The 25,524-nt window shown below is 50.0% G+C and overlaps 1 protein-coding gene across 3 annotated transcripts; it reads right to left on the bottom strand.

Moving 5' to 3' along the window:
* Positions 1 to 1,625: 1,625 nt before the first annotated feature.
* Positions 1,626 to 25,524, bottom strand: RGS9 (regulator of G protein signaling 9). Of its 3 annotated transcripts, none has more exons than XM_062612582.1 (17): positions 25,357 to 25,524; positions 22,078 to 22,174; positions 19,794 to 19,844; positions 19,526 to 19,632; positions 18,824 to 18,875; positions 17,632 to 17,690; positions 17,191 to 17,267; positions 15,425 to 15,506; positions 15,029 to 15,100; positions 9,251 to 9,280; positions 8,631 to 8,692; positions 6,583 to 6,696; positions 5,537 to 5,652; positions 5,033 to 5,120; positions 4,396 to 4,534; positions 3,598 to 3,683; positions 1,626 to 2,265 (listed from the first exon to the last, which is right to left on the bottom strand). In XM_062612582.1, the coding sequence occupies exons 1-17, from the start codon at positions 25,417 to 25,419 to the stop codon at positions 2,094 to 2,096; spliced, it is 1,467 nt and encodes a 488-aa protein (XP_062468566.1). In that variant the 5' UTR covers positions 25,420 to 25,524; the 3' UTR covers positions 1,626 to 2,093. The 3 variants fall into 3 exon arrangements, 2 of the variants coding, with proteins under 2 accessions (XP_062468566.1, XP_062468567.1); XM_062612583.1 differs by having other exon boundaries at positions 15,038 to 15,100; XR_009963572.1 differs by having other exon boundaries at positions 2,158 to 2,265; positions 3,598 to 3,686.

Below are 25,524 nucleotides of genomic sequence, written 5' to 3'. Positions count from 1 at the left end.
CCAGCTTCCTCGCTGTGTAAGCAGAACAGAGCCAGGTTCTGCCTGCCAGCGTGGGGCTGGTGTTTCACAAGTGCAGTGACTGCTGAACGCGCTGCATTAACCCATGTCAGGGCCACAGCGATGCAAAGCTGAGATGATGAAAAATCAGAGAAAGGAATGGAGAGAACATAAAAAGCGAAGCTGCAGACAAAAATGGGAGTAGAATCAGAGGGACTGACTGGAACACACAGATTTGTTATTTATTATTTATGCCCTGACTTGATCTTCCACATGTTCCTACACACTGGCAATCCCAACGTGCTCAGTGCTCCGTTACACAAACTGAAGAGTGTAGAGATCATCACATCCAAGTAGCTTTGGACCAAGTCCTTGAGTGTCTTTCAGTGCTCTTATGTCAAGGTAGGTTGATGGTGCTTAGTACCTGATGTAAACAGCCTTTAAGCAGAATTTAACATGAATTCCTGCCTGAGCTGCTCACCCTCCCAGCATTGCACAATTTGCCCTTGCTTCCAGTGGGAATAAGAGCAGACTTAGCAAGCAGACTTTGACATCAGAGCAAAGAGACTCATGCAACTTGGTTTCAATTCCTCTAAGAAGGTTTACCACTGTGAGGCTAAGGGAGGTCATGAGAATCTCCCCAGCTCAGCTGCAGAGAGGAGACCAGTGCTGCAGTGACACCAGAGCAGAGCAGGGAGCCCTGATTCTGCCTCTGATAACGCATAGGGGAGGGGAGGAATGGCTGTTCAAAGCTGAGCTGTCACCTCACTGCAGCCCTGTTCACAAGGGGCTGGGCTGCACCACCCAGTGCCTGAAGGCTCCCACTCACATCCAGCTTTCCCCACCTCCCATTTCCTATAAAATCATACCAGTAGTAAAAAACAGATGAATAATATGAACTGGAGTAAAGGAGCTCCTCAGGGCTTCCAACCCAGTCCCTCTGCTTCCCTTAAATTCTAACAAACCTAGAAGCTTTTCTAATGGCCCCAATTCCCTTTACTGAGCTTTGCAGGAAGCTTCCCCACTTCTGGTAATTCAGGCCTGGTCCAGACAGGCTGGGATTTCCCAGTAAAGCCTGGAATCTCCCTAAGCTCTTTAGCACTAAGGTAGCATTTTAGGTTGCCTCATTCTAAAGAGGAAAAGAGGCAGAGCAAAAAAAAAACCCTACTTAAAGTTGAAATCAGCTCTTAACACCTCGACCCTGGTTCAACTGGAACTACCTCCTGTTAGGGTTTCTTAACAGTGGAAAATAGAAGAGCAGGGAAAAGACAAGACGAGAAGTAGAAGGATGTGATAACAGAAACACAAAGCCAATGCTGTATCTCTCAAGCCCTCCTCCAGAGGTGTGGAGAGCCCTTTTGCCAGACCCAGGCTCTCTGTACCTGCACACTGAGCTCATCCTGTGGGGAGCCACAGGGAGAGCTGAGCTTTCTGTGATCACTTCCAACATGCCAGGGGGGACCTGGGAGGGCCACTGAAACTCAACTAAACCCTCAGAAACACTCACCCTCCCTTCTCACAAGTTTATCCCACTCCTCTGCCTGTGGCTCCACTACACTGGCTACAAGGTGTGGGATACTGGAAGCAAGGGATGCACTCTCCTCAGGGGGTGCCAGGATGCACCCCTGGGAGGATGGATACCAGCACAGATGAGCTCCGACATGGGCTGCCTCACCCTGCTCCGTGTGGCTTCATCCACCTCTGCTCCCAGGAAGGCTGGTCTGAACCCAAAGGATTAGGATGGCAGAGCTTTACCCTGCCTTGTGCCATCCCACCTCCTGCAGGAGCAGGAGACAGGGAGAGGCAGCTGGGCTGCCCAACCTGGGAGGGGGCTCAGGGCAGCCAAGAGGCATCTCCCCCTCGAGGTGTGCGGGGATGTGCCTGCATCCCGAGTCCAGCCCAGCCATCAGCCTGGCTCTGCCATGCCTGGGAAATGACATCTGATGCTCCAGAAGCCATGGCAACGTGCAGGAAGCAGGCTGCTGGCAGAGCCGGGTTGGGAAACCTAAAGCAGCACTGACACCTTCAGGAAGATGAGACGAAGCTCAGCGCCAGCCTCGGCTCGTCTTTTCCCTGCCCTCTGCCCTGCCCAGAGCCTACTTGGGAGGATCTGCCTTGAGCTGGCTCCTGCGATCCAGCTTGCTCATGACCTGCGTGATGTCCACGGTCGTGGCGGCTTCTCTGGCTTTGGCCTCTTCCTCCCGCTGCCTCAGGATGATGGGGCTGGGGCTGGAGGGGAGGGTGCGGCGCCCGAACAGGAAAGGGGAGCTGGGCAGAGAAGAAGCAGCAGGAGGTTACTGAAAAGAAGGGCATCAAAACCTTCCCCCCGGTAAGCAAATTTACCAGGAGGGTGAGCTCAGAGCCAGAGAGGGATGTGCCACTGTCAGCCACACAACCACAAAGAGCTGCAAATGTGGGTGAGGTGGTTTAAAGGACTCATCAGCCACAGAACTGCTAAAAGCACAAAAGCAGCCCTGGTCCTGGTCCTCCCCAGTGACCTGAGGGCCAGGAGGTGGCTGGTACATTACTCCTTTCACTGTGTTTGCACATAACTAACACTCAGTGGGAAGCCAAACAACTGCCATCAGTGGAATTTAACCAGTGCCCTCAAGATCAAGACAGGGACCAGTCTGGGTGTTGCTGGTGTCTGTGATACACCAAAACCCACCCACTACTGCTTTAATAAAGCCATTACCAGAAGCAGTGGAAACCTGTTAATAACCTTTAGCTGAGCCAGGATCCCGAGTATTGAGTGTCCAGAGCAAGCACTGACCAATACCAAGGTAGTCACCAGGATCAACCAGTGACGGTGTGATGTGTGGCTCAGGTTAAAGCTAACCAACCCGAGGCAAGTCAGCAAGAAGGGTTCTTCCACTGCCTTGAAAATGGGCTTTAGATGAAACAATAGTGTGAAGTCCATGATTCCTCTTTCGCACTTGTTAGGTTGATGAGTGGAAGAGGAACAGAGAAAGCAGCACAGTGCCCAGTCTGGCTCCGACATCGCATGCTCAGCTTAAAGAATTGACTGGAATTCAAATGGCCTAAATTTGCTACACGACCTTCATTTTAATTGGGGAAAAAGCCATTTCAAGCCTCTTTTATGGCCACCTACCTCATGCCAATAGTAACTCACAAGTAAGATGCTGTCTGTCCCTTTGTGGCTGCCTGTCACCTCTGCTTCACAAGGGATTTGTCCAGACAGAGCTGAGCAGATCCCATGGAGGACCCTGCGCTGGACCTGTGTCTCCTGAGGTAGTCAATGCCTCATGGGTGGGAGTTTTCCCATGCCCAGCACACAGTGCTCTCTCCTTCCATCCAGGAAAGGAGCCATGATCAATTCAACCATTGCAACCTTTCCAAACAGACCCAATACACAAAGCAGCCAAGCAACCACCATGTCATTTCTGGCTGCACACAAGCCACTTCCAAAGGGCTCACAAACAGCATCATCCCTCTCAAAGCAAGGCATCTTCTTAGTGAAAAATCTTATTTAATTAAGCAAACATCTAAATCACAGTAATTTTGCTGCAACTCAGGCTTTTTCTACCCTTGCTACAACAAGAAAATCAAAACCCCACAATTACATCCCATTTCACTTGCCTTTTTTTGACAGTCTGTTGTGGCACAAGAGCCTTGGCCAGCATTTCCTTGTATACTGGAGACTTTAAATAGCGGCCATAGGAGTCCTACTAGGAGACAAAGAGACAAAGTGGTAGTTATGGGCTGCAAACACCCTTATTAAGATCACCACCAAATACAGCTGCTCAGGAGCCAGGAAGGCTGGGAACTGGATCATCTCCCCCAGCAGCCAAAGGGACTTTGCATCTTTCAGGCAAATGTAGCTGTTTAAACCAATACCCTTTCATCTGGGTATAAAATTCCCAGGATTTTCCATCTCACAGTACAGCTTCCCAGGTAAGAGCCAGACCAAAAGGTCTGAACTGAGCTTAGCCCAGGCCAGTGGTGTCTGGTTATGCTCTTGGTACAAAACTCACGCACTTATATCACAATTGCTACTACTTTTCCCATCCACTGCTGAAATCCAGTTGGACACAAACATCCACCATAGGGATACCTGCTGTGTACAGAGGTACACAAAGTGTACTAACTGAGTGAAGCTGAAAGATTTGTTCAGGCTTTGAATGAACTGGTACCAAGCTGGTATTAGAAAGCTGGACTTCAGCAGACAACTGATGTCCACCACCCTGGGGACACACTGCCTTAGAGGGAAGCAGCAGCACCTAAATACAAAGGCCTGAACCAGTGCTTCCTTCAGTCAGCAAATTTAAGGGATTTTCCAACAAAGGCCACTTGAAAGTGACAATTTATAGCACACAAAGGCATGGAAAGGCCCAGGATACTGGAATCCCCCCAAGGCTTTGAAAACAAGTAACAAACCTTTTTCATCAGCATGTAAATGTGGGTCTGAGCAGCATCTAAAACATAACGATGAGGGTGCTTGAGGCCTTTGACAGTGATGCCCATTGTTGTGCCATCAATGTTAATCCAGCGCCTTGCTCCTGGAGCCAGGAAGAGCCTGCAAGGAGGAGAATCAGCAGTGCCATTAACAGCTGGAGAATGCCTGGAGATTGCTCTGTCTATGCAGGAAAGGAGAAGTCCCTTCAGCTGCCCACTGCAGTTTGCTGTCCTGATCTTGGACAGTCAATCTCCTGATTGAGGAGTCACTTCCTCTTGCACTGTTAACACGCAACATGAACGAACTTTCAGTTCACTAGAAGCAAAAAGGGTCTGGAAGCCCTGAGATCTTTACTGTTCCACACCTCTGTTCAAATTACATGCTAAGACTTAAATGCAATAGTGGAGAACAGAGGAAAAGTAACTATTGAACAACACAACACTTATGCTTTCATCTTCAACAGCTCCTTTCCTCCGTGGGGACATAGGACAGCCACATCTGATGACAGCTTACACAGAAAAGTCCCAGGAATAAGCCATTTGGAGGATGACAGGGTGTGGAAGAAGGGGATGGGGCTCAGCTACAAGGAGTTTAAGAATGCAAAATTATCACACTCACTTGTAAATCTCTTCTGCTTTCTCTTTGACCTTGGATTGGTCTCCGTACTTGAGATCCTCACAGGCTTCCCAGAAACCCAGATTCTCTCCTGCGTGACAAGGACGCATTCAGCAGAGAGCGAGACTGAGGCAAACACAATCAATCCCATTTGTCAACTCCTAAACTGAACGCTTGACTCAATATGTGTTGGCCTCAGTTCAGTCCCTCCAATTCTCACAGCCACCTTGAAAACCCCCTTGGGACTGAAGGAGGAAAACCTCTTTTCCCCTGCTCCAGTGCTTGTGAATTCAGCCAGTTCCAGCCTGGGAGCAGCCCCCTGCATAGGGCTGTACTTTGTGTCCTGTGCCACTAGATGGTATTGCACGCACTGGCTGCACAGCCAGCGCCTCCGAAGGCACTTGACTGCTTTTACTTGTGACTTTGCGCTTGTCTCCACTCACAGCACCCACTGCACTGCTCTGTCTCAGCTGCGTGGGGACGGGGACAGGGACACTGCAGACCCACCGCTGAATTCCTTCTTCAGGAAGAGCTGGAAGTTCTGCCGACCTTTGGGGTCCCGTATCAGCTCACTGAAATTGAAGGCCCATCGCTCCACACGCATCCTGGTGGGGATTTCCACCCTGCAAACAAACAGCACTGCCAGGTTCATGCATCCCAGCTAACTGGCAGATTAATTAAAACCAAAGTGCCCTTTGCTGGCATGCCAAGGGACTTCGCAGCACTCTCTGAATGCTGTAATGAGCTCCCGAAGTCAGGCCACTAAGTAAGCTGTAATTAAATAACTTGGTACACAGTGGGATGAGGATTTAACTTGGGCTTATGCTGCTCTCCCAGTGACATCCCAGCTTTGCCGGAGGTCTGATTCAGCCCCATTCTGGAAGAGGCACTGGTTGTTGCCCAAAGCTTTGCTTCTCACAAAGGCATTCTGTGAAGCTATCCTTTGGGGCTGTCTAATGGGATATTATCACTCTAACAGGATTGCTGGGCTCAAATGAGAACCATAACATGTTCTATGCTTCCAGCCCAGAGATGCCAATCTCTCATTAGCAAATATTATCTGAAGAGAAAACCAAGGGAGACCTCAGAGAGGGGATGGACTGCCAGGATGTGCCTCCAACTCTCTCCTAAGAAGCAGCCTGAGGTGTGTGCAAAGACCAAGGCCCAGCAGTTGAACCCTGAATTGCTGCACCATTGGCAGCACCTCATTTAGCACTTAATACTAAGCCAAGTGCTACACCTTGTGTGTGACTGGTCTTATTCCATTCCTGTGCTGGTAAAAGTGAACTGTGCTCATCCAAAAGGAGGATAAGACCCTCAGCAGGGGCTGAGTGCATACTTCCATCTGTAATGTTAAGGAAGACTCCACTTGAAGAAGGTAATGCTCAAAGTTCAGCATCGAGTATTCCCAAGAGCTGGCTTTATCATTGCCAAAAGGTCAGAAAAGGAATGCTCCCCTGCTCATGATCAGAGACCAGGTATCATGATGCAATCAGTGGTTCCCCTCAGCATAGTGGTCCATGTAAACCTGGCAAAAGAATACCAATACCTACAGCTTTGCATTGAGGTCCCAGAACTCAGGGTCATCTGTTATCCAGGGGTTGCTGGGGAGACACCCAGACAGGATGGGATCATTGGAGAGGAACTGCTCCGAGTACTTCACAAGCCTGCAAGTAAACCCAACAAAACAAGTGTTCATTTGGAGGCAGAAGTGCAGCCAGCCCCATCACAACCAAATGAATAGACACCTTCAGAGGTATCTGAAGATCCTGTGCCACACATCAGAGAGGGAAGTGCCACACAAGAGGAGAGCAAGCACTGGATTTGCTCAGGTGGGTTCTCTGCAGCCATGGGAGCCCCAGGATCGGTGAGTGAATGCTGAGGGCAAATCCCAGCTTCTCTTTCTTCTGCTCACCTACAGCACAGCTCATTCGCTGCAAAACGACTCTGAGGGCTTGGCACAAAGCAGAAATGTCTCTGTCCCAGCAGGATGCAGACAAACACTTCTCCTACCTTCGAAGTTGGCCAGACTTGTAATTACAGCCCATTTCCCTGATGTGCTGGGATTTCAGCTTTCTCCTTTCTTCACTCTTGAAAAACTCATCTGGTTTCTGCATTTAAAATTCCTTCCAGGCCAAACTGCTTTCATGTGCTCAAAGCTGGAGTGCACTGTCCAAGGGCCCGCTGCTAACAGGCACCTTGGCATCCATCCTGCATTATACAGTGCTGCTGCACAAAGCACACCACAGGTTTGGCGCAGACCTGCTCGATCCTATCTTCTCACTGGAAATGCCAAGGCATTCAGCAGCTGCATAAGTCCCTCTAATCCATACATGCTAATCAGGCTATAAATCTAAACCTGTCAACACAGGTAACATTGCCCTGTCCTTTTAATGATGAGTGCTTTGCAGCTCCTCCTCAGTCAATGCAGTGCCCTGATGTGTGCACATTGATGCTCCTATTCTCATCAATAACAATTTGATTTGGACCCAATCCTGCAGCTGAGCTGGAGACCCAGATTTCCTGAGGATTGTTTGATGTAGGTGATAGGCGTTATCCCATCAGAGGACTAGAGCTAATAAGTGAAAAGCTCCATTGCCAAACAGTCAAGGATCATAAACTTCCTGGAAGGCAGCCAGGCATTCCCTGCTCCAGCTCACAGCTTGGAAAATTGAGGCAGGAGAGTTTGAAGTGAGCTGGGAGGCAGTGACAGACAAAATGCTGGTGCCTGACAAGTTGTGCTTCTCAGAAGGCAGCGCTGCTTCCCAGACTTCCTCCCATTTCATCCATCCATGACTATCTGCTCCCAGGGAACAGGCCTGAGCTCCCCGTTTATCTTAGATTCTATATGAGCCTGTGGGTGGCAATGACAGTGTAAACCAGACTGGTGCACAGATTGTACCTCTGGGCAACTGGCCAGCATGTAAGGCCTGCAGATAAGAAATGCCTGTAGCAAACACCCTGTGGCAAATGGCACTTTGCACTTCATTGGCTTCATCAAGAGCCTGATCAGGAAAGACTGGAGACACTGAGAACAGGGACTGCCAGTTCATTGCTTGGATGTTCATGCAGAAGCGTAGGTTCCTTCATAATACAGAATAACCATCCCCAGCTTTGTTGTCTTCTGGTGAGCATCACCATGTGAGCCATAACACTCACTGGGACTGAATCCAGAGGGCTGGGGACCAGGGACAGGAGGGTCAGTGTGTCCCTGCTGGTTACTCACCCTGCATCCTCCCAGGGCAGCCTCCACACAGCTGCCTTTCCACACTGCAGAGGTCCCAAGCATGACCCAGCCCCAACCAGCGTGAACCTCTCTTGATTCAGAGAGAATCTCAACTGAGAGGCTGCTGCTGCTCTGCAGACATTCCCAGCAAAGCTCTCCTTAGCTCCAAGGGAGCCTCTTCATCCTGTCTGGGACTGGTCCCTCCTCTCCTTGTGCCTCCTGGCGCAGGCAACACAGCCCAGACAGCACAAACAACACTGTGTGAGGCCACCACATGGACTCCCCTGCCTGAGTCACCAGGCAGCTTCATCTTCTCATTAGGAGATAAGTGCTGCAGACTAATTAATGTGTGGACAGAGGGAAATCAGGACTTACCCTCCAAGAGAGACGGAAGATTTCACTCTGGTCTTCATGATGGCCTGCTGATAGTACATGATCTGAGAGAGATCAGACACATCCATGGTTAGGAGCATGGAGATGTGAAGACAAGGCTGTCTCTATCTGAACCTCAACCATGCCCTCTCCCATGTAGTGAGGCTAACTACAACGGGAACTGCTCCTTCCCTAATTACTGGACAACCAAGGAATCAGGGAATCCCTAAACTATCTCAGTAAAATGGCTGTTTTCATTGAGCTCATCGCAAATGTCAGAAAAGCATTTTGCAATGTGCAAGTAATTAAAAAGCACTCCCCATGCTATATGAAAATTGGATAATAGCTACTATTCCAGGCACCTACAATGGCTCTGGATGATTTAGCATGTAATTACCATTGATCCTTGGCTGTCTCTGTGCTGGCGCCACTGGATACATCTCCTAAGACTGCCCCACCACTAACTGTGATCGATTGGGTTTGAGCCCTGATGTCTGTCCTTGGCTGAGCCTTCCCATCACTGCCTGCAGTGGGAGGTGCAGAGGCAGGAAACATCCTGATAGGGACCCTCTTGCACCACTGATGTGAGATGAGCACCGACAAGTGAAAGGAGGAAAACTCACCTCTCTCCTATAGACAGCCAGGGTTTTTTTCTGCAAAAGAAACAAAAACCATTCAGTTGGGATGGGTGCCTCCACCTCCCTGTTTTCAGACACGAAGCCACTGTTGCATTGCTCTGTGCTCTCCAATTAATTCTCATTACAATTAAACTCCAAGGCAGCAGCTCAGCTAATCAGGGTCTCATCAAAGCTAAGAGCATCCACACACCGTAAATCACTCCATCAGCTGTATTTACTGTTCAGCATTGCTGCTTCCATTGCTGCCTGCATGCCTTCAATTATGGGGTTATTCTAATGGAGCTAAAAGAGATGCATTTATGAGACACAGATTAGATCATTCAATATTAGCTAAAGGAGACAGGAACCAACACATTGCAAAATATAAACAGCACAATTAAAAGCCTCAGAAGCACTATGCGCTGTGCAGAGGGTGTTTACGTTGTGATGTGAATAACTCAGACTGTGTTACATGTCATCCGCAAATGAGCAAGCAATTGAAGGCAAGAAATTAACTGCACGGTGTTTATGCACACAGCTGCCTTTGAAGCACTGTTACTTTGTGGGAGGCAGAAGGAAAGACAGGCGAAGCCAGGGATGCTCCCAGCAAGCCTTTAAAGGCTTACAGTGTTTCAGTTCTTCATCTCCTGTTCTAGCCAGCAAGAGCTGCATCCCAGCATTATTCTATCAAGCTATTCCTGCGGCAGACATGCGTTTACAGAGAGCCCTGGTGAGGGGCAGTTTGTGAGTGATGAGGGATGAAGCATGAGGTATTGAATGCCACAGGCTGCCTGCTTCTCCCTTCTCCACACCAGAGAACCTGCACCCTGAGCTGCCCCTACTTTGGGAAAGGTAAGACTCTCCCAGGGCTGCTGTGAGGGGACCTTCATGGGGACACCGCTTCTGTATTTAACCATTGTCACCAGTCCTGCTCAGGAGGGAGAAACCCTTCTGTGGAAGAACAACCTGCACGTTTTGCTGAAGCCCAGCTGGTTTGGGAAGGCACACTCACCATTGCAGCAGCAGGAGGCAGATATGCAGCAGATCAAATCTGTACAGCACTACCATGAAGCCAGCACATCCCATCCCAACACAAACCCAGCCTGGCCACTGTAGTGCTGACAGAAATCCTCGCTGTGGCACTGCAAGGACAGGAAGCTTCGTCTGCTGGGAATAGCATGACCAGCTCTGAATGACTGCAGTGCACACAGCCCCAGCAGGGACAAACAGTACCTGCAGCAGCAGTGATGCTCTGCTAGCCACACACAAGAACTGTGTGAGAAGGTAAGGGCTGACACATCAAGGGGGATAAAAGGCCCACATGATCTCTGGACACAAGGCTGAACAGCCTTCCTTGCTGGTTCAGAGGGTCCTGGGAAGACACATGGACTAAGGAACAGCTTTTCACCCTTCTCTGCTCTTAGCTGCACCCCTGCTAAGGCCAGCTTACACACAGACACTATTTCTTCCCCCCATTTCAAAAGCATCAGCATTGTTTCAGATGGATGTAGAAATGGAAGGAAAAAAAAACCAAAACAGACCAAAAAACACCTGCCTGTGCAGAGAAATTCACTGCATTTACTGCCCTACAAGTGTCCTCTTTAGAGAACTTAAGTTTCTGTTTCAGGCCAGCTATTTCCTGCACAATAGGAGCTCACTGTCTCCTTGGGGAACCCAAGAGATGAACCAGGCCCTATCAGATTTACAGCTGAACTGTCCCATTTGATGGAACTTCAGTGTCAGTAGGGCATGTACTTTAGGAAAATCAACACATTAACATCATCAGATGGTGTATTTTGAAGTGGAGCCTCGGACAGGCCTGGTGCAGAGGGGTGAGGAAAGGTGGATGCTGGAATAGTGGCTTGAAGGCAGCTCTCATGGTAGTAAAGTTGTGTTATCTTCTACAGGGGCCTCAGAGGCAGGCAGCACACCACACACACACGAGACAAACAGCTGGTGGGAAAGAGAAAGAGAACACAGGAAGTTAAATGTTACATAGAGCAAGAAAGGCATGAATTAAAATGCCATCACAACATGGAAATTATATGTGGGTAACTTAAAATCAAAGCTAATGCCATGTCTGCAAACAAGGAGAGATTACTTATTTTAAGCACATCCTACACCAAGGATCCCCTCCTGCCACAGCCTCAGTGTAAAGTCAGCCCTCCGGATAGCTGGTCCTGGGAAACCAGGGGGCTTTGGGCTCCAGGGTGGGAGGGGATTAGAGGCTGCAGGTACTGGCTGCTCAGCCCTTTCCAGCTCCCAAATCCACAGTAACTGGGAAGCATCTCAGCAATTTCACCCTGGAGCTGCACACAGTTCATTTCCCTTTATCCCGCAGCGTTCCCATGACCAGTTTCCAGCTTTGTTGCTGGTACAAGGGTCCCTGAAGCCTCCCCGTGTCCTGTTGAACACTGCCAGGTGTCCCCATCATCACCATCCTTCTCCATGCCACTGACAGCAGCAATGCCCAAGAGCCCTGTGCCACCCTCCTTCATTTGGACAGAAATCACATTAGGAACAAAGGAGCAATTCCTTATGATGAGATGAATGTTGCAATGCCCTGAGCAAGTGACTTGTTGCAATTACCACGGATGAGCTCCCAGCCCTGCAGGCTGCAAATCAAATGGCAATTAGTGAAAGGCCTCGGTCTGTGTGGGGTGAGCGCTGGGTGCTGTTAAACACCCTCCTCCTGAACACACAGCAGCACTGGGACACCCTGCACAGCCCCATCGCACCCCACTGCCATCAGCTGAGTATTCCCTATGCACACAGGGCTGCAGAGTTCAGCTGGGAGCCAGCCAGGACCTGCACCAGAGCTCCATGTCTGGAGCTGATCCACATGGATGAAGCCATGAGAGCTTGGATATCTGCTGATTTCCAGCTAACCATTCACTCCTCTGCTCTCAGTGTGGGTCCTCCTGAACACATTGTGGAGACAATGGTCATCTGGTTTGGCATTGTCTGGCCAGTTCAGTGCTTACAGAGGCCACGAGCAGCTGAACAGCTTCTGTGTGTGTGCCCAGATGGAGTGAAGAGCAAGCACAGGTCAATGTTCTCCAGAGCTTGTTTTGGACCAGGGCACTGCAAATCACACCTGCACTCCATGCACACAGCTCTGATGCTGCACACACAGACATGGACCTTTCCCTACATGCAGTCAGCTGAGAGCCCAGCAGGCCAGAGGTAAATTCCAAGTCTAGCATAAGATCATCTCAAGATGCATCTCCACTGTGCTGGTGCTTCCAGCCCAACAGCTGGAACTAAACCTGTAACAGTCCATGTGCCCAGGTTCATCCAAATTCCTGGGTTTCCCCTGTCCTGTTTCTGTGCTTCTGACCCTGCCATCTGAAAAGATGCAATGCATGCAGCCGAAGTGACGCATTTACCAGGCAGCCAAATGGACAGGAACTAATGAAATGGAAGGCCAGCAATGACTATGATGCTCTGTGCCTCATTTAGTGCATTACAGTAAGCCAATTTCATTCAGCCATCCCTGAATCCAGCGCAGTGATTTTTGGCTAAGCCAAAGCACCTTCCACACAGGCTCAGAAGGCAGCACAAGCTGAGTGTGTACCTGCAGGCGAGTCAGTGGGCTCTGGCAGTTGCCTGGTAACTCTCTAAGCAGTGAGGCTCGATCATGAGCCTGAGACCTGGGTAACGAAAGGCTAAAGCATCCCTTAATTACCTGTTCCATGGCCGGCTACTTCTGCCTTACTCCTCCTGCCCAACTACAGCTCCTAACTCATTATAACCACGAGGGATGCCCATGGGTCAGTGAAAAGAGCCCCTTCAAAAGAGTGTGAGTGCCTGTTTATCCCCAGAGGATTCTATCAATTAGGGAGGGAGCAGCCCACCAAAGGGTCTGAGGCAAGTGAAGGAGATGCTCATGCCAATAGCAGCTTCACAGAAGTCATTCTGATGTCAGGAATTCATTATCACCAGGAATTCTTTCTTTCTCAGCTGCCAAGATAGAACACAATTAATTGGCCAACAAAATGAAGCTGGATTGAGCAGGAACAGAGACTCAAATCAAATGGATTCATGCACTTTATGCTCTCATCTTTTCACCTATGGCAGAGCCAGCGACAGGGTCCACAGGAAACATCAATAAACTCTGCACTGCCTTCAGCAGGGGTAAAACATGGCCAGCATGGCACAGTGCAGCTCAGCATCTACCCGAGGAGCTTGGGCTGTCCCCTCTGCTCCCCAAAGGCTGTTGAGCCACAGGGGTTTGTGAGAGCAGCTGGTCCAAAGCTGTCTCTATGTGAGCTTCTGGCTGCCTTGTGTATGGCAGTTGCTCTTTCAAAAGCAGAAAGATGAGCAAGAAGAAACTAGAAACTTCCCCATTCTGCTCAGAGACCAGCTGAAAGGCAGTGAAGTCTTCCTGAGCCTGTGTCCTTTGAATTATGGAATCAACCAGGTCGGAAAAGCCCTTTAAGCTCATCCAGTCCAACTGTTCCCCACCACTGCCAAGGCCACCACTACCAAATGGCACTGAGGCCTCGTCTCCACTGTGTGTGAACACTTGCAGGGACGGTGACTGCAGCCCTGCCCTGTTCCAATGCCTGAGCACCCTCTGGGGCAGGAATTGTTCCTCAGCTCCATCTAAACCTGCCCTGGTGCAGCTTGAGGCCGTTTCCTCTTGTCCTGTCACTTGTTGCTTGGCTCATGCTCTTCTTGGAGTCTCTATTGACAGAAGGAACTGATTCACATGCAGGGTGGGAACAGCACAGACATCCCTCAGCTCACTTCCCCTGTGCCACCAAGCAGCTGGCTTGGAGCTCTCAGACCGTTTGCAAACCTAAACCCTCCTTCCGTGTGAGCTGCAGAACTGTGGGCGAGACGCTGGCTGCTCCTGCTGCATCCCTCTCCCTTCCCACCACTCCTTTCCTCTGACAAATAAAGGGCTTTCAGCAGCCGCTACTTATAGTGAGGAAAAACAAAATCCACCCCAAGCCTACACTTTGCTCATTTCCAGTCTCTATAGCAACAGGACACACTTGGCCAAAGCAATTACCCTGCCTCTGGCTGCTGGGATGTTTAAAGGCTGTTAGGAAAATGAGTTGTGGGAATCCAGTGAGTGTGATCAGAGCCACATTTGCATTTCATTGCTGAGAGAGGCTTTGACTGCGCTGCCAAATGAACACCATTAAGGGCACAAATACGGGATCACTTAAGAGGACTGATGGAGAAAGAGAAGAGCAGCTCCAGCTCCTCATCCACCGCCTGCATGTGTCTTGTTGGGGACTCTGAACCAGTTACAGCGTCAGTTCATCAATCCTGTTTGTGCTCTCACTAAACAATATGCATTTTTAGGCAGTGTCTGTGTCTCCTACCCACCACCCCAACTTCTCCATCTTTCTTGCACTCATCACCCTTTCTGGAGGTATTCTGTCCCTTTATTTAAACCTGATCTTCTCACTGATCCTTTACACCCCACACAGCTCATCCAGCACTAATAAAGAGGCAGCCACGAGCACCTGGAGACAGAGGGTTCCTGAATTCAGTTTCAGCAGCACAGAAAACACATCCCGTAGCTAAGCTCTCACACCAAGTGGTGTGGCAAGAGAGCTGACAAAGTATTTTCAAGCCTAAGGGAGCTGCCAAAGCCTATTTTGAGGGCCCCACACCCTGGACAATGAGACGGCTCCAACCTCTGGCCTGTTGGGCTGTTACAGCAGAGCTGACTCACCCAGCCTGCAGGGCCCAAAAACACAATCACAGGGATGCTGTCTGGGTCCTGCCAAGTCCATAGGTGTGAAAACCAAAGTCTTGCCTCACCTGGTTTACCTTGTTTTCATTGGGATCTGTCACACGGTCTAATCCATACTCCAGGACATCCAGCATGCCGGGCTGTTGTGGATGAGAACACCAATGGCTTTGTAAGTCATTTGTGTTGAGGTCTGTGGTTGACACAAATGCATGAGGAGACCCCTGAGCCCCAAAGGGCTCTGCTGACAACAGCTCCTGGCCACTAGCAGTGTCCGTGGAGGGGCTCTGCACCCTGAATCTGGGAATGCTCCCCTCCTGGAGCTGCACCTTAGAGAGCAAGCAAGGAGGAAGGGGGCGTGGACTCGGGCAGGCCTGGGCTGAACCCATGGCCATACCCTTAGCTTGTCCCCAGTGGCTGCAGGAGGGAATCAGCAAGGCACCAAAGCACCATCACGCTCTACTTACAGGAGTTCGGTTCACAAGCCAGTAGGCTCTCTCCTGACAGTCCAGGGCGTATCTGTCCACCTTCTTCCGCTCCTTCCCTGCCCTGCAAAGCCAAGAACAGGATTTACTCTATAGGAATGCATTGATTTTGATCTCTTAAAATGAGTGGGATGAGAAAGGAGCAAAACCTCCACTGTCCCCTGCCCTCCCCTGACTACGCAATGCTACGATGCAGCCTCCTGAGCACCTCCTACCCCAGCTCATTCTGGAGTGCAGATCATGCTGCTCACACGGCCACACATGACTACAGCTTTTGGGAAGCCATCATCTTGCTGAGCTCAGCTGGGAGCCCACACATCCTCTTTGGATTAAACAGACAGCCCTTTGGTAGCCTTATGCTAACAACCTGCTACTTGCGGTCAGCCTTGCTGCCTCATGTTTATCCATGCCCGATGTCCCTGGGCAGTATCTGATGGCTGCCATGCAGGGATGCATCCCAGGCATGTCTCATCCCTGTAAAGGGGGCCATTTCTCATAGGAATTATTTGGAAATGGTACTAAGCAGTGTTCCCAGGCACTAAAACCCAAATCACCTCCTCTATTAAACACAAGAGGCACTAAGCATGGTTTGGGTTTGCACCAACTAATTCTTTCCCAGAAAAGTCCTGGGCATGATTTGGGATTTCGCATGGGCAAAGGAGGATTCCCAAAAGGCTGTTTGCATGTGGCCAGCCCGCTGTGGTTAGCAGGGTGGATTCAGGCTGCTCTGCATCAGTCTGCCCCAGCATCACCATCCAACAGCCTCAGACATGTTTCCTCTGCCTGTTCAGTGTCAGTATCTAACTTTAAAAGTGCATTTGGCATCTCTTAGCCCGAGCCTGACCTCAGTTTACAAGAACAACAGTTTGGTGTCTAATGAGACAGCTATCTGATGAGCTGTATTCGGAGGACTTGGCTCCCATCCCAGCAGAAACAGTGCTGAGCAGCAGAGGCAGCGCTGCCATGCAGGGAGGTAAAACAAGGTAAAAGGAGCCTACAGCAGTAGGAAAGGTGCTGTCTCCAAAGGAGTAATCCCCGTCCCATGTTCACTGACTCTGCCGGGAATGCGAAGGATTCAGCTTCTAAAATCAAGTCATTTTGGCTGGTACCCAAGTCTGCATCAGAGTCTTCTCCATAAATCCCTGCTGGGAACGTTCACTGCTTCTTGGTTCAGGCCATTCACTTCAGCTGTGACATGCAAGCAATGACTGAACCAGGAACAGCTCCTGAGCCCAGTGGCCTGATTCACACATGCTCAGGGACAGCCCCAAGCTAAAAGAAGCCGTCTCTAGCAAGGGCTCAAACGCTGCAGCATCAGACCCTGGCTTCTTCACATTAGATGCAAAGTCTAAAACTCCCCTTGCACACTTGCAAAAGCCATTTGCAAAGAGGCACAAGCATGTGTCACAGGGAAGGACCCACCTCTGCCCATGCTCTCACAACCACATTGATTCCATGGCTTTGGTGGGCAGGGAGAGAAACAGGGGTGCAGAGAATAAAGCTTTGCAAGTGGGCACCCAGTTCTTCACTCACAGAGTGTGAGGTGAATAAAGCTTCTATGTTACACAAGGAACCCCAGGCTGACATAAAGGCAGGTTTATTTTACAGTCCTGAGGGGCACTTGCAGGTTGTTTTAAAGCTGCAGTTGATGCTTTCAGACTGCAATTTATCTGTGTACTGAGACAGGGAAGCTCTGCTGCCTCACACCCTCCCCAGTGATGCAAACAAGGGAACCCAAGTCAACTCACTTATACTGCTCCTTGGCCTGCATGATGACAAAATCCCACTTGTAGTTTATTTTCTGGTTGAGCATGTTGTAATGTTCCTGGAATAAAAACAAAGCAGCAGTGAGTGTGATAATTGTGCACCAGGAGCTCCATGGAGGGATTTTCTTGACTCCATCGCTCAGCTAGGCCAGGCTGGCGGCTGAGCCAAGAAATCCGGATTGTTCTGAATGGAATTACATGCGTTGCAACAGTTCAGGAATACCACTGCAAAGAGCCATTACCCTGATGCAATCACTATCGATTCAGAGTGTTTTCCTGTGCCGGTGACGTTTTCCCTTCCAAGATTTTGGCTTTTGGCACTGCTGGAGAAACCCCTCGTGCGACTGAGGAGGTGATTTTTTGCTGTGCTCCGTTCATTGCAACGGAGGAGCTTGCAATGGAACAAGTGCAACTTGTCCTCACCTTTTCATATTCTTCTAGAACACCTTTCCTCTTAATGTTCTTCTTTGCCAGGTAAATTGCTGTAGAGGGAGAAGCAATAAGCAGTCAGTTAGAGCATCAAGTCCAAGAATAAGGAATTTACCCCCATGACAAACACAGGAATCTTTGTCTGTTACAGAACCTTCCCAGGCAGGAGCTCCGAGCTCACAAAAGCTCCCTGAAGAAAAATTAACTTGCTTTCATAGAATCATGGAATGGTTTGGGTTGGAAGGGACCTTAAAGCTCATCCAGTTCCAACCTCCTGCCACAGACAGGGACACCTTTCACTAGAGCAGCTTGCTCCAAGCCCCATCCAACCTGGCCTTGAACACTGCCAGGGATGGGGCATCACTTTGTCACTGCTGCTTCAGGAGGCAGTGACACAGAATGGGCTGTGTGTGCCTCTGCCAGCATCACGCCTCCTTTAGGAACTCAGGTCTCACAGGTCAAAAGATACTGGACCAAATGTTTAAATGCTGATGTTCTTCACAGTTTGGCATCCAAGTTCTCCCAACACCAGCCAGTGTTTTGCTCCAAGTTCTATTAAAAGCATCCCAAATTAAACCAGGCTTTTCTATTTCCCTAGAAGATCTACAGCATATGTAGATAAAAGCAACAGAGGACAACCCTGGTACAAGCGAATCAGTCTGTGAGCTGCACAGCCCGCATGAGCAAACCAAGTTTCATGACCAGACCTCTAATAAAAAGCATTATAAAGGCAACAAGCAACTGATATGGAAAATGCCATCAGGAGATACTGGAAGCCACTGAGCACTATATAAAGAAAGAGCCATCTCTGAAGGGAGGACTTGATCCAAATCAACAGGAAGTCTTGGGCTCAGATCCAGGAATACACTTAACTACTCAGGAAATCTAACCTTGTGTTTAAAGTCTCCTCTGCCCAGCAGAGTATTTCAGATGGGTTCCAGTCTGATGGAGCTCAGTGGAACGTAAGAGAAGCTTAAGCATTTTCTCTCATCAAGGCCACCCAAGGTGGTCACATCCAGAGTGTTCCCTCAATTCAAAGTACTGGGAATCACTCATGAAAGAGTACGAAAGAAAATACAAGGGAAGGGCATAGCACATAGACACACAGCACAAAGGTGAACAGCAAACACAGTGGAGGGCTGTGTGCTTGCACTACACCTCCTAACCACGCAGTGCTGTCACTTACCATAGTCTGTGTCATCTGCAGGCCACTTCTGTGCAGGCCAGAAATAAGGGGTCTGCAGGAAAACAAGGCTTTCATTAGCAGCCTGGAACTCACACAACACCGAGGGAGAGGACAGCTCTCCTCTGCTGCACTCAGAGCTTCAGCTCCATCGCTGCGTGTCAGCTCACAGTGGTACCAGACACAGCAGAACTGAGCCCAGCAGACTGCCAACGTCAACCCATTCCTGCTCTGCAACAGGTTCACGTGGCCAACCTCCTGCTGCTGCCTGAGCACTGAGATGCTGGAGCCTGATTTGGCACCATGTGGGAACCAGACTCCTCATTCAAAGTACCAAGGGTACCCTAATTTCCCATCATAGTGGGAACAGTCCAACCATGAACACTGATAACATCCTGTTGTTACTGTGCTTTCTGTCTATTCATCATTCAGTCTCCCCAGATCATTCTGTTTTCACCCAGGAAATCCATTTGCTACTTTAAGACCTGGAAGGGAACACACACTTGGAAGAAAGCAGAGATATTCTGAAGTAGAACAAATACACCGATTTAGTTAAAGGAACTATCGAGAGTTTCCCTATAACCATAATCTGACATATGGAACTGGCCTGAGGCTGCTCTGTGGATCCCTTCCTCCTGCACACCGGACGAGCATGGCTACACAGCATGGCCCCAGGACTAAGACTTTACAGAAGATGCAACTCACTTGAAACCTGTAGAGGCTTCCATCTGTCTTAAGAGTGAGGTTCTTTGGCTCCTGAAGAGGGTAGATGTATCCATATTTGACAAACAGGTCCCCCAGGTGGAGTGCCTCTGCAAAGGGAGAAGGCAGATGTTTGGACTGCACATGGACACTGCACTGGAACCTAAAAGTGAGCTGCTACTGGGGAGGGGGGAATTCATCTGAGAGGTTTTGTCTATGGAGACCTTCAAGGTTTAGGGCTCCAAGCCTCAAGTTTTACATTTCTACCCACCTTCCTGAGTGACCTGCAGGCGCTGCAGAATCCACTGCAATATGTCATTACCTGCAAAGCAAAGAACATGTCAGCTCCTTGAAATCATGAGTGAAACGAGCCCTCTCCAGTCCTCACCTCTCCCTGTGCTCTGGGTCCCAATGACCCCTTCTTGCAGACACGCTTTCAAATGCACCATGGAAGAGAAGTGATAAAGAGCAGATAAAGAGCAGAGATAAAAGAGCAGCGCTGCTCTCGCTGGCCCTGCTGCCACCCAGGCTTTCTCCTGACCAAGGCATCAGTCCCTGGGAGAAGAAGCCTGAGGCAGGCAGTGAGCTGGGGATGAGTGTGCAGAAGCACATTGTGGCCTGAGCAACAACACTTAACCCTTCAGCACTGGCTTAGAAAGCAACAGCTTCTGCACCCAAGGAAGGTGAAATGCCCCTTGTTTGAAAGATTCACTGCAGTGTCTCCAGATCCACAGAGCATGGTCCTGTCTTACTCTGAATATGAGAACAGTGACAGGTCCTGGGGAATCCTTTAAGGGACATGACTTTCAGAGCAGAAGGGATGTCCAAGTCTCAGATCCAAGTTGCAGTGGTAAAAGGACACAGCAAAGATTTCTCCATTCACACTTTCTCTCCCAGTTCTTTTGCTGCAGTGTGACCAGTCAGACCCAAGCCTCCAGCACCCTCCTTCCATTTAAACAGCGCAGAAGTGCACTATTCCCTGATCAGTTATTGGCCTTTTCCTCCAAACATCCTCCAGGATTGCAGACCGAGGTGCTGGCCTTTCTTGACATTGACTTAACTTTCTAATAGGGGCTCAGGGCTCTTATCCTGCCACCTGCTTCCTGAAATACATGAAATTAAAGGATTATCTCATCCCTCATTTCTAGACAGTGCTCTCTGCAAGCACTTTCCCCTAAAGGTGCACATTTAACTCGGTCTTTTCTGTTGTGAGCCATTTCCCTGCCCTGAATTTAACCACTTGGCAGGAAGAGACAAACTCTCTTCAGTGGGTCTGTGTCCACTGCTCTGATGTCTTCACCACCCCCTCACTAAACATGAGTCACTGTTTTTGCAACACCCAGAGGTCAATATATACATATATATATATGTTATAGATATATATATATACACACAGCTTGAACAGCACTAAAAATATCATCGTTTAGAGTGATAAGCACCACGCCAAGAGACTGGAACTCCCTTGTCTATGAGAAGTTGACTGCAATTCAGGAGTTATGCAAGAAGGAACTTGCAGCAATTCTGGTTGAGCGGACAGCACACAAAGAGGATGAGCATCAACAGGCACCTTCCCTCTACATCAGCCAGCCATGGACTTTCAGGAAGTGGTGTTTTACACTGGTCAGACATCAGGAGAACTGCTTGTTCCCTGCTCTTATTTGAGGTGGCACATCATCTTCAGTGCAGAAGAAGCTTCTCTGCAGTGCTGCCTTAACTATTCACTGACAGCCAGGGATAATAGAATCTATTTGGCCAAGTTGTATCCGGAGTCACCTGGACCAAAATCACTGCTTTCAGGGAGAGATTTTGTCCTTTGTGTTCTAAAGGGCTGCAGAAAGACCAGAGTAAAAAGAAGGAACTTTGCTACAGCATCTCTGAGTATCTACAGTGAAGGATCCCTCACAAGGGCTGGAGAACAGGGAAGCAGAGGCAGTGATAATGCCCTGTGAAAGGAGACTGTGCTAAGAGCTGTTGTAATGCCATACATGACGCAGCACAGCTCCCTGCCTGCCTGAAGGAGGAAGAGCGGTCATTTACAGGCAGAAAAGTGGGCTGAGTATTTTGTTCTTTGCCTGTGTACTGAAGGAGAACTATTATTAGCAGAAAACTTTACAGGGGAGACTAATTGTTTATTGCTCCTTCCTGAAGCACCCTCTTTCAGCCTGACTCCAGGCCGCCTGTTTTAGTTAGATCTTCTATTTATCCTGATTTGTGATTCAGCCTCACTGGGAATATGACAGGTCTGGAGGCTGAAGCACCTACTCACCTCTGTACTAAACAAAAGCAAGGTCACTTGAGTTAAACTCACATGAGACAGCTAAGAGGGTGCATTATCACTCTTTGTGTGTCTCTGATTCAAAGAGCTAGGAGTGAGATGAGACAGGAGTGAGAATGAGATAAAGGGAGCAGGCATGGCTCAAAGGATGTACAGCAAGTATTTACTGGGCTATAACCAGTATGCATCCAGGCAGTGGTAACCCTGGAGTGGTCACAGGGTCCTCACACAGCCTTTCTTTGATGGACTTCCTGGTCCTTTCCCCTGGTGCAGCTCTTACCTGCCACAGCATGTGGGATGTCGGTGACCATCACCTTCTGCATCTGCGTCTTGATGCCTGTGTCTGGATTCTGCATCTCCATCATAAGAGCTTCAATCTGCAAAGCAGGAAGCAGATGGGATGTATTACAGAAGGCCCAGGACCACCCCAGCTCTGGGCAGCACCCCAGAGTAATGTGCAGTGGTGTTATACAGAAACAGATGCAATGGCCACAGTCTTCTCCGAACCTCCCCTTGCCATTAGAGGTGCCACCTCCAAACCCTGCCAGCTCTCACGCTGACTCACAGTGCCATTTCCCCCTCCTACAGGGGACACAAGCACAGGTTTAGCAGATGAGGGACAGGATATAACCACTCCATGAGAGCTGAGCTATGAGAAAGGAACCTCTGCTACCCATAAACGTTCTTCTCTGGTGCAGAGGGCTGTTTGCTGGGGCACTAAGGAAGAAGAAATCAAGCTGTGCTTCTATTGCACAAATACCCCACCTGTGCACTTGTAGACACTGCACCATGCACCAAGAACATACGCAGTACGCCTCAGCCCTGACTGTGGGCAGCAAAGCTCAGCCCCTCTGGGACAGGGCAGAGAAACACTATTCGGAGCAACTCCTCCCCCTGTCTGGCAGCATCCTCCATCCCATCAGGAAGCCCTGAGGGATGCTGATGACTTGTTTTTAACAGATCATGTTATGAAGGATGAGTCCCACCCTCAGGGCGAGAATTCTTCTATTTCTGGTTCCAAATTACCTTTTATTTCTAAATATGAAGGTTTTCAAAGGTATTTTCCTCCTCTTACATTTGACTTCATACTGGCAGCATCCCAAAGGCACAGCAGCCTCCTGCTTGCACTTGGGATGCTCCACTAAAACAGCTGGAGTTGGAATATGCTCCTCATCTCCTCATTTTAGATGACCTGGCTTTGTGGATGATGCTCTTTTTGTCTTCTGCTATTATTTGATACTAAATCAAAGCCAGTTCAACAGGACCAATTCTGTTTCTCTGCACATTCATTTGGGGCCAGGCTGTAGATTTTAACAAGGATTAGAGGATTTAACGAGGGTGACTTGCTGACACTCACACATAATGGAGGGTATTGTCTTCACAGGCACCACAGTGACTTCGACCCCAAGTCTTGCCAAGCTCAGTGAGGGTTTAAGCCTGTAGTGACAGGATGCGCTCTGGGCTTGACAGTAAAGATTGATTTTCAGCTGGTTTTAAAGTCTGCGTCACACTAATGCTGAAACAGAGAAGCCTGGTGAGACTGAAGCCAGGCTGGAGAAGCCCCCAGCCACGCTGCAGACCCCACTGGTCCCTGCCCAGTTGCGGTGCTGCCATCAGTGACCAGTGTAAGGAGGATGCAGAGGAAAAAGGCAAGTGGCATGCATCAGCCCTACTCACGAGCTATGAGTCATGTGCAGCCCTTGGAGCACAGCGAGGAAAAGCACACAGATTGTACTGAAACAGAGCCACTGGGGAGCACAGCCCTGCTCCACCAGCTGATGCCCAACAGGCCGGATCCTGGCTGCTGAGGCAGACACCAGCACCAAGAGGTTGGGCTGATTTGAGCTCTGCCAGCACCTGACCACGTGCATACAACCCAAATGGATTTCAGAGGCTTCCTCCCTGCTTCAACAGGCTTCTGTGCCAATGTTCTTCCTACCAAGACAGTTCAGGAGAGGAGAAAAACAGAGTAAACCAACCTAAGTGTTAGTTATGAGTATATCATGGACTAGAAGGCATTGCTGGGCCTTAGAGGGGGTTCTCTGATCCCCTCATGGGTCAGCCATGAAGCTCTGCATCCAGCCCATGCCACGCCGAGCAGCCTCACAGCACATACCCAGCACTGCTCATCATTCCTAAAGCAAACCCCTTTCCTGTCCCCACATCTGGAGAGGCAGCACAGCAGGAATCCCTCTGTGTACTGGAGCCAACCCATGGCTACGGCAACGGGCCAGCTGCTGGCAAAGCTGGAGCACAGCCTTCAGCAGCTAAGAAAGCTTCTCTCTAGGATATTAGCTCCTTGTGGATCTAAGGTGCTCACTGGATGCATGCTGAGCATCCTCAGCTCCCTCCATAGGCAACCAGCAAAGATGCTCTGTATTTTAGGATGTGGTTGTCCATGCTGCCACGGAACAGGAGATCCATACACAGCTTCCCTAAGGTCTGGAAAACCAGAGGAGGAATGAAAGCAGAGATGAGACCTAAAACCTTCTGCGGCCAGCCCAGAGCTTCCCTTCCCAGCGCTAACAACAGTCTGAGCACCAGGACGACCCAAGCCTCTCGCTGCTCACACTGTGAGCGGTGCATGCTCCCTAGGAGGAACTCCCCGCGTCTTAACAGCTTTTCCCACCTGAGGAACTCGGGAGCGCATTGCAAAGACTGCAACAACTGCTGCTGGGGTTGTTTCCCAAAGCGCACAGCACCTTCAAAGACACAGCACCGAAGAAAACACCTCCTTTACCTCCCCTCCCATGAAGAGTACAGTGCTTGTATCGCTAGGATCATGCCTTAGCACCGAAGAGCCTGAACCTTCCCCATTGGCTCATGGGCGCTGCAGAAGAGGTAGCTACAACTCCAACAGCAACTGGCTGTCCTTGTCACTGGAAATTCAGTTAATTCCACTGAGCAGGATAAGCCACAGGCAGGAGGTGGGTGGAAGGGAAGCTCAGCACTGCTGATACCGGTTGTACTAAAACTGGCTTCGCTTTTGAATGAACCCTATGGAAAAACACCAACTGCTTTACAAATTACACACCCGAGCCCAGAGCGTGGGCAAACACCAGCCCACTCCTTCCAGTGCTTCTGAAAAAGTGGGAAATGATTTGGCCATGATACAGCCCAAAAAGCGGATGCACATCAGCTGCAAGCCTCGGGAATGCTGGACCAAGCCGAGGGGCCCTGCGTTGCAGATGATGGGGCTTCCCCTGGGAAATAATGCAGTTTTGAGGGTCTTTGGGAGGGGGGGGAAAGGATGGGAGAAGGAGGAAATGTATCAGGAGAATAACTCAGCCGAGACTGAGCCACAAAAATTACGGGTTTATTTCCTCCAGTTCACACCTTGGCCCCCAGACCCCGGCCTGAACCCCGGAGCCACAGGGCTCTGCAACAGGTCGTGTCCTCAGAGCCCCGGGGCCGGTGCTGTCCCCTCGCACATCCACCGGGGCCGCGGGGAGCCGTGCCCAGGCGGGGCGCTGTGAACACCGGGTCTCCCCGGCCCGGAGCAGCGGGCACCGCATGGCCCCGCCCGGATGCAGCCCCCGGGGTGCTGCCCAGCCCTCACCTTTTTCAGGAAGGCCATCCTCGGCCGGTGGCGCTGCCCCTGGTCCAGCCGGGTGACGGTCATGGCGCCGGAGCGGGCCCGGGGAACGGCGGCCCCGGTCAGGTTCACCTGCCTGCGGACACCCGCCACCGGCCGCTCCCCCGGTCAGGGGCGGTGCCAACGCTGCGC

This window comes from Pezoporus occidentalis, unplaced genomic scaffold (genome assembly GCF_034315485.1).
Source record: "Pezoporus occidentalis ecotype Australia unplaced genomic scaffold, CSIRO_AGI_Poc_V1 ctg160, whole genome shotgun sequence".
Taxonomy (NCBI): Eukaryota; Metazoa; Chordata; class Aves; order Psittaciformes; family Psittacidae; genus Pezoporus; species Pezoporus occidentalis.
Note: the sequence above shows the minus strand (reverse complement) of the source record. Positions and strands in the feature narration are given on the sequence as shown.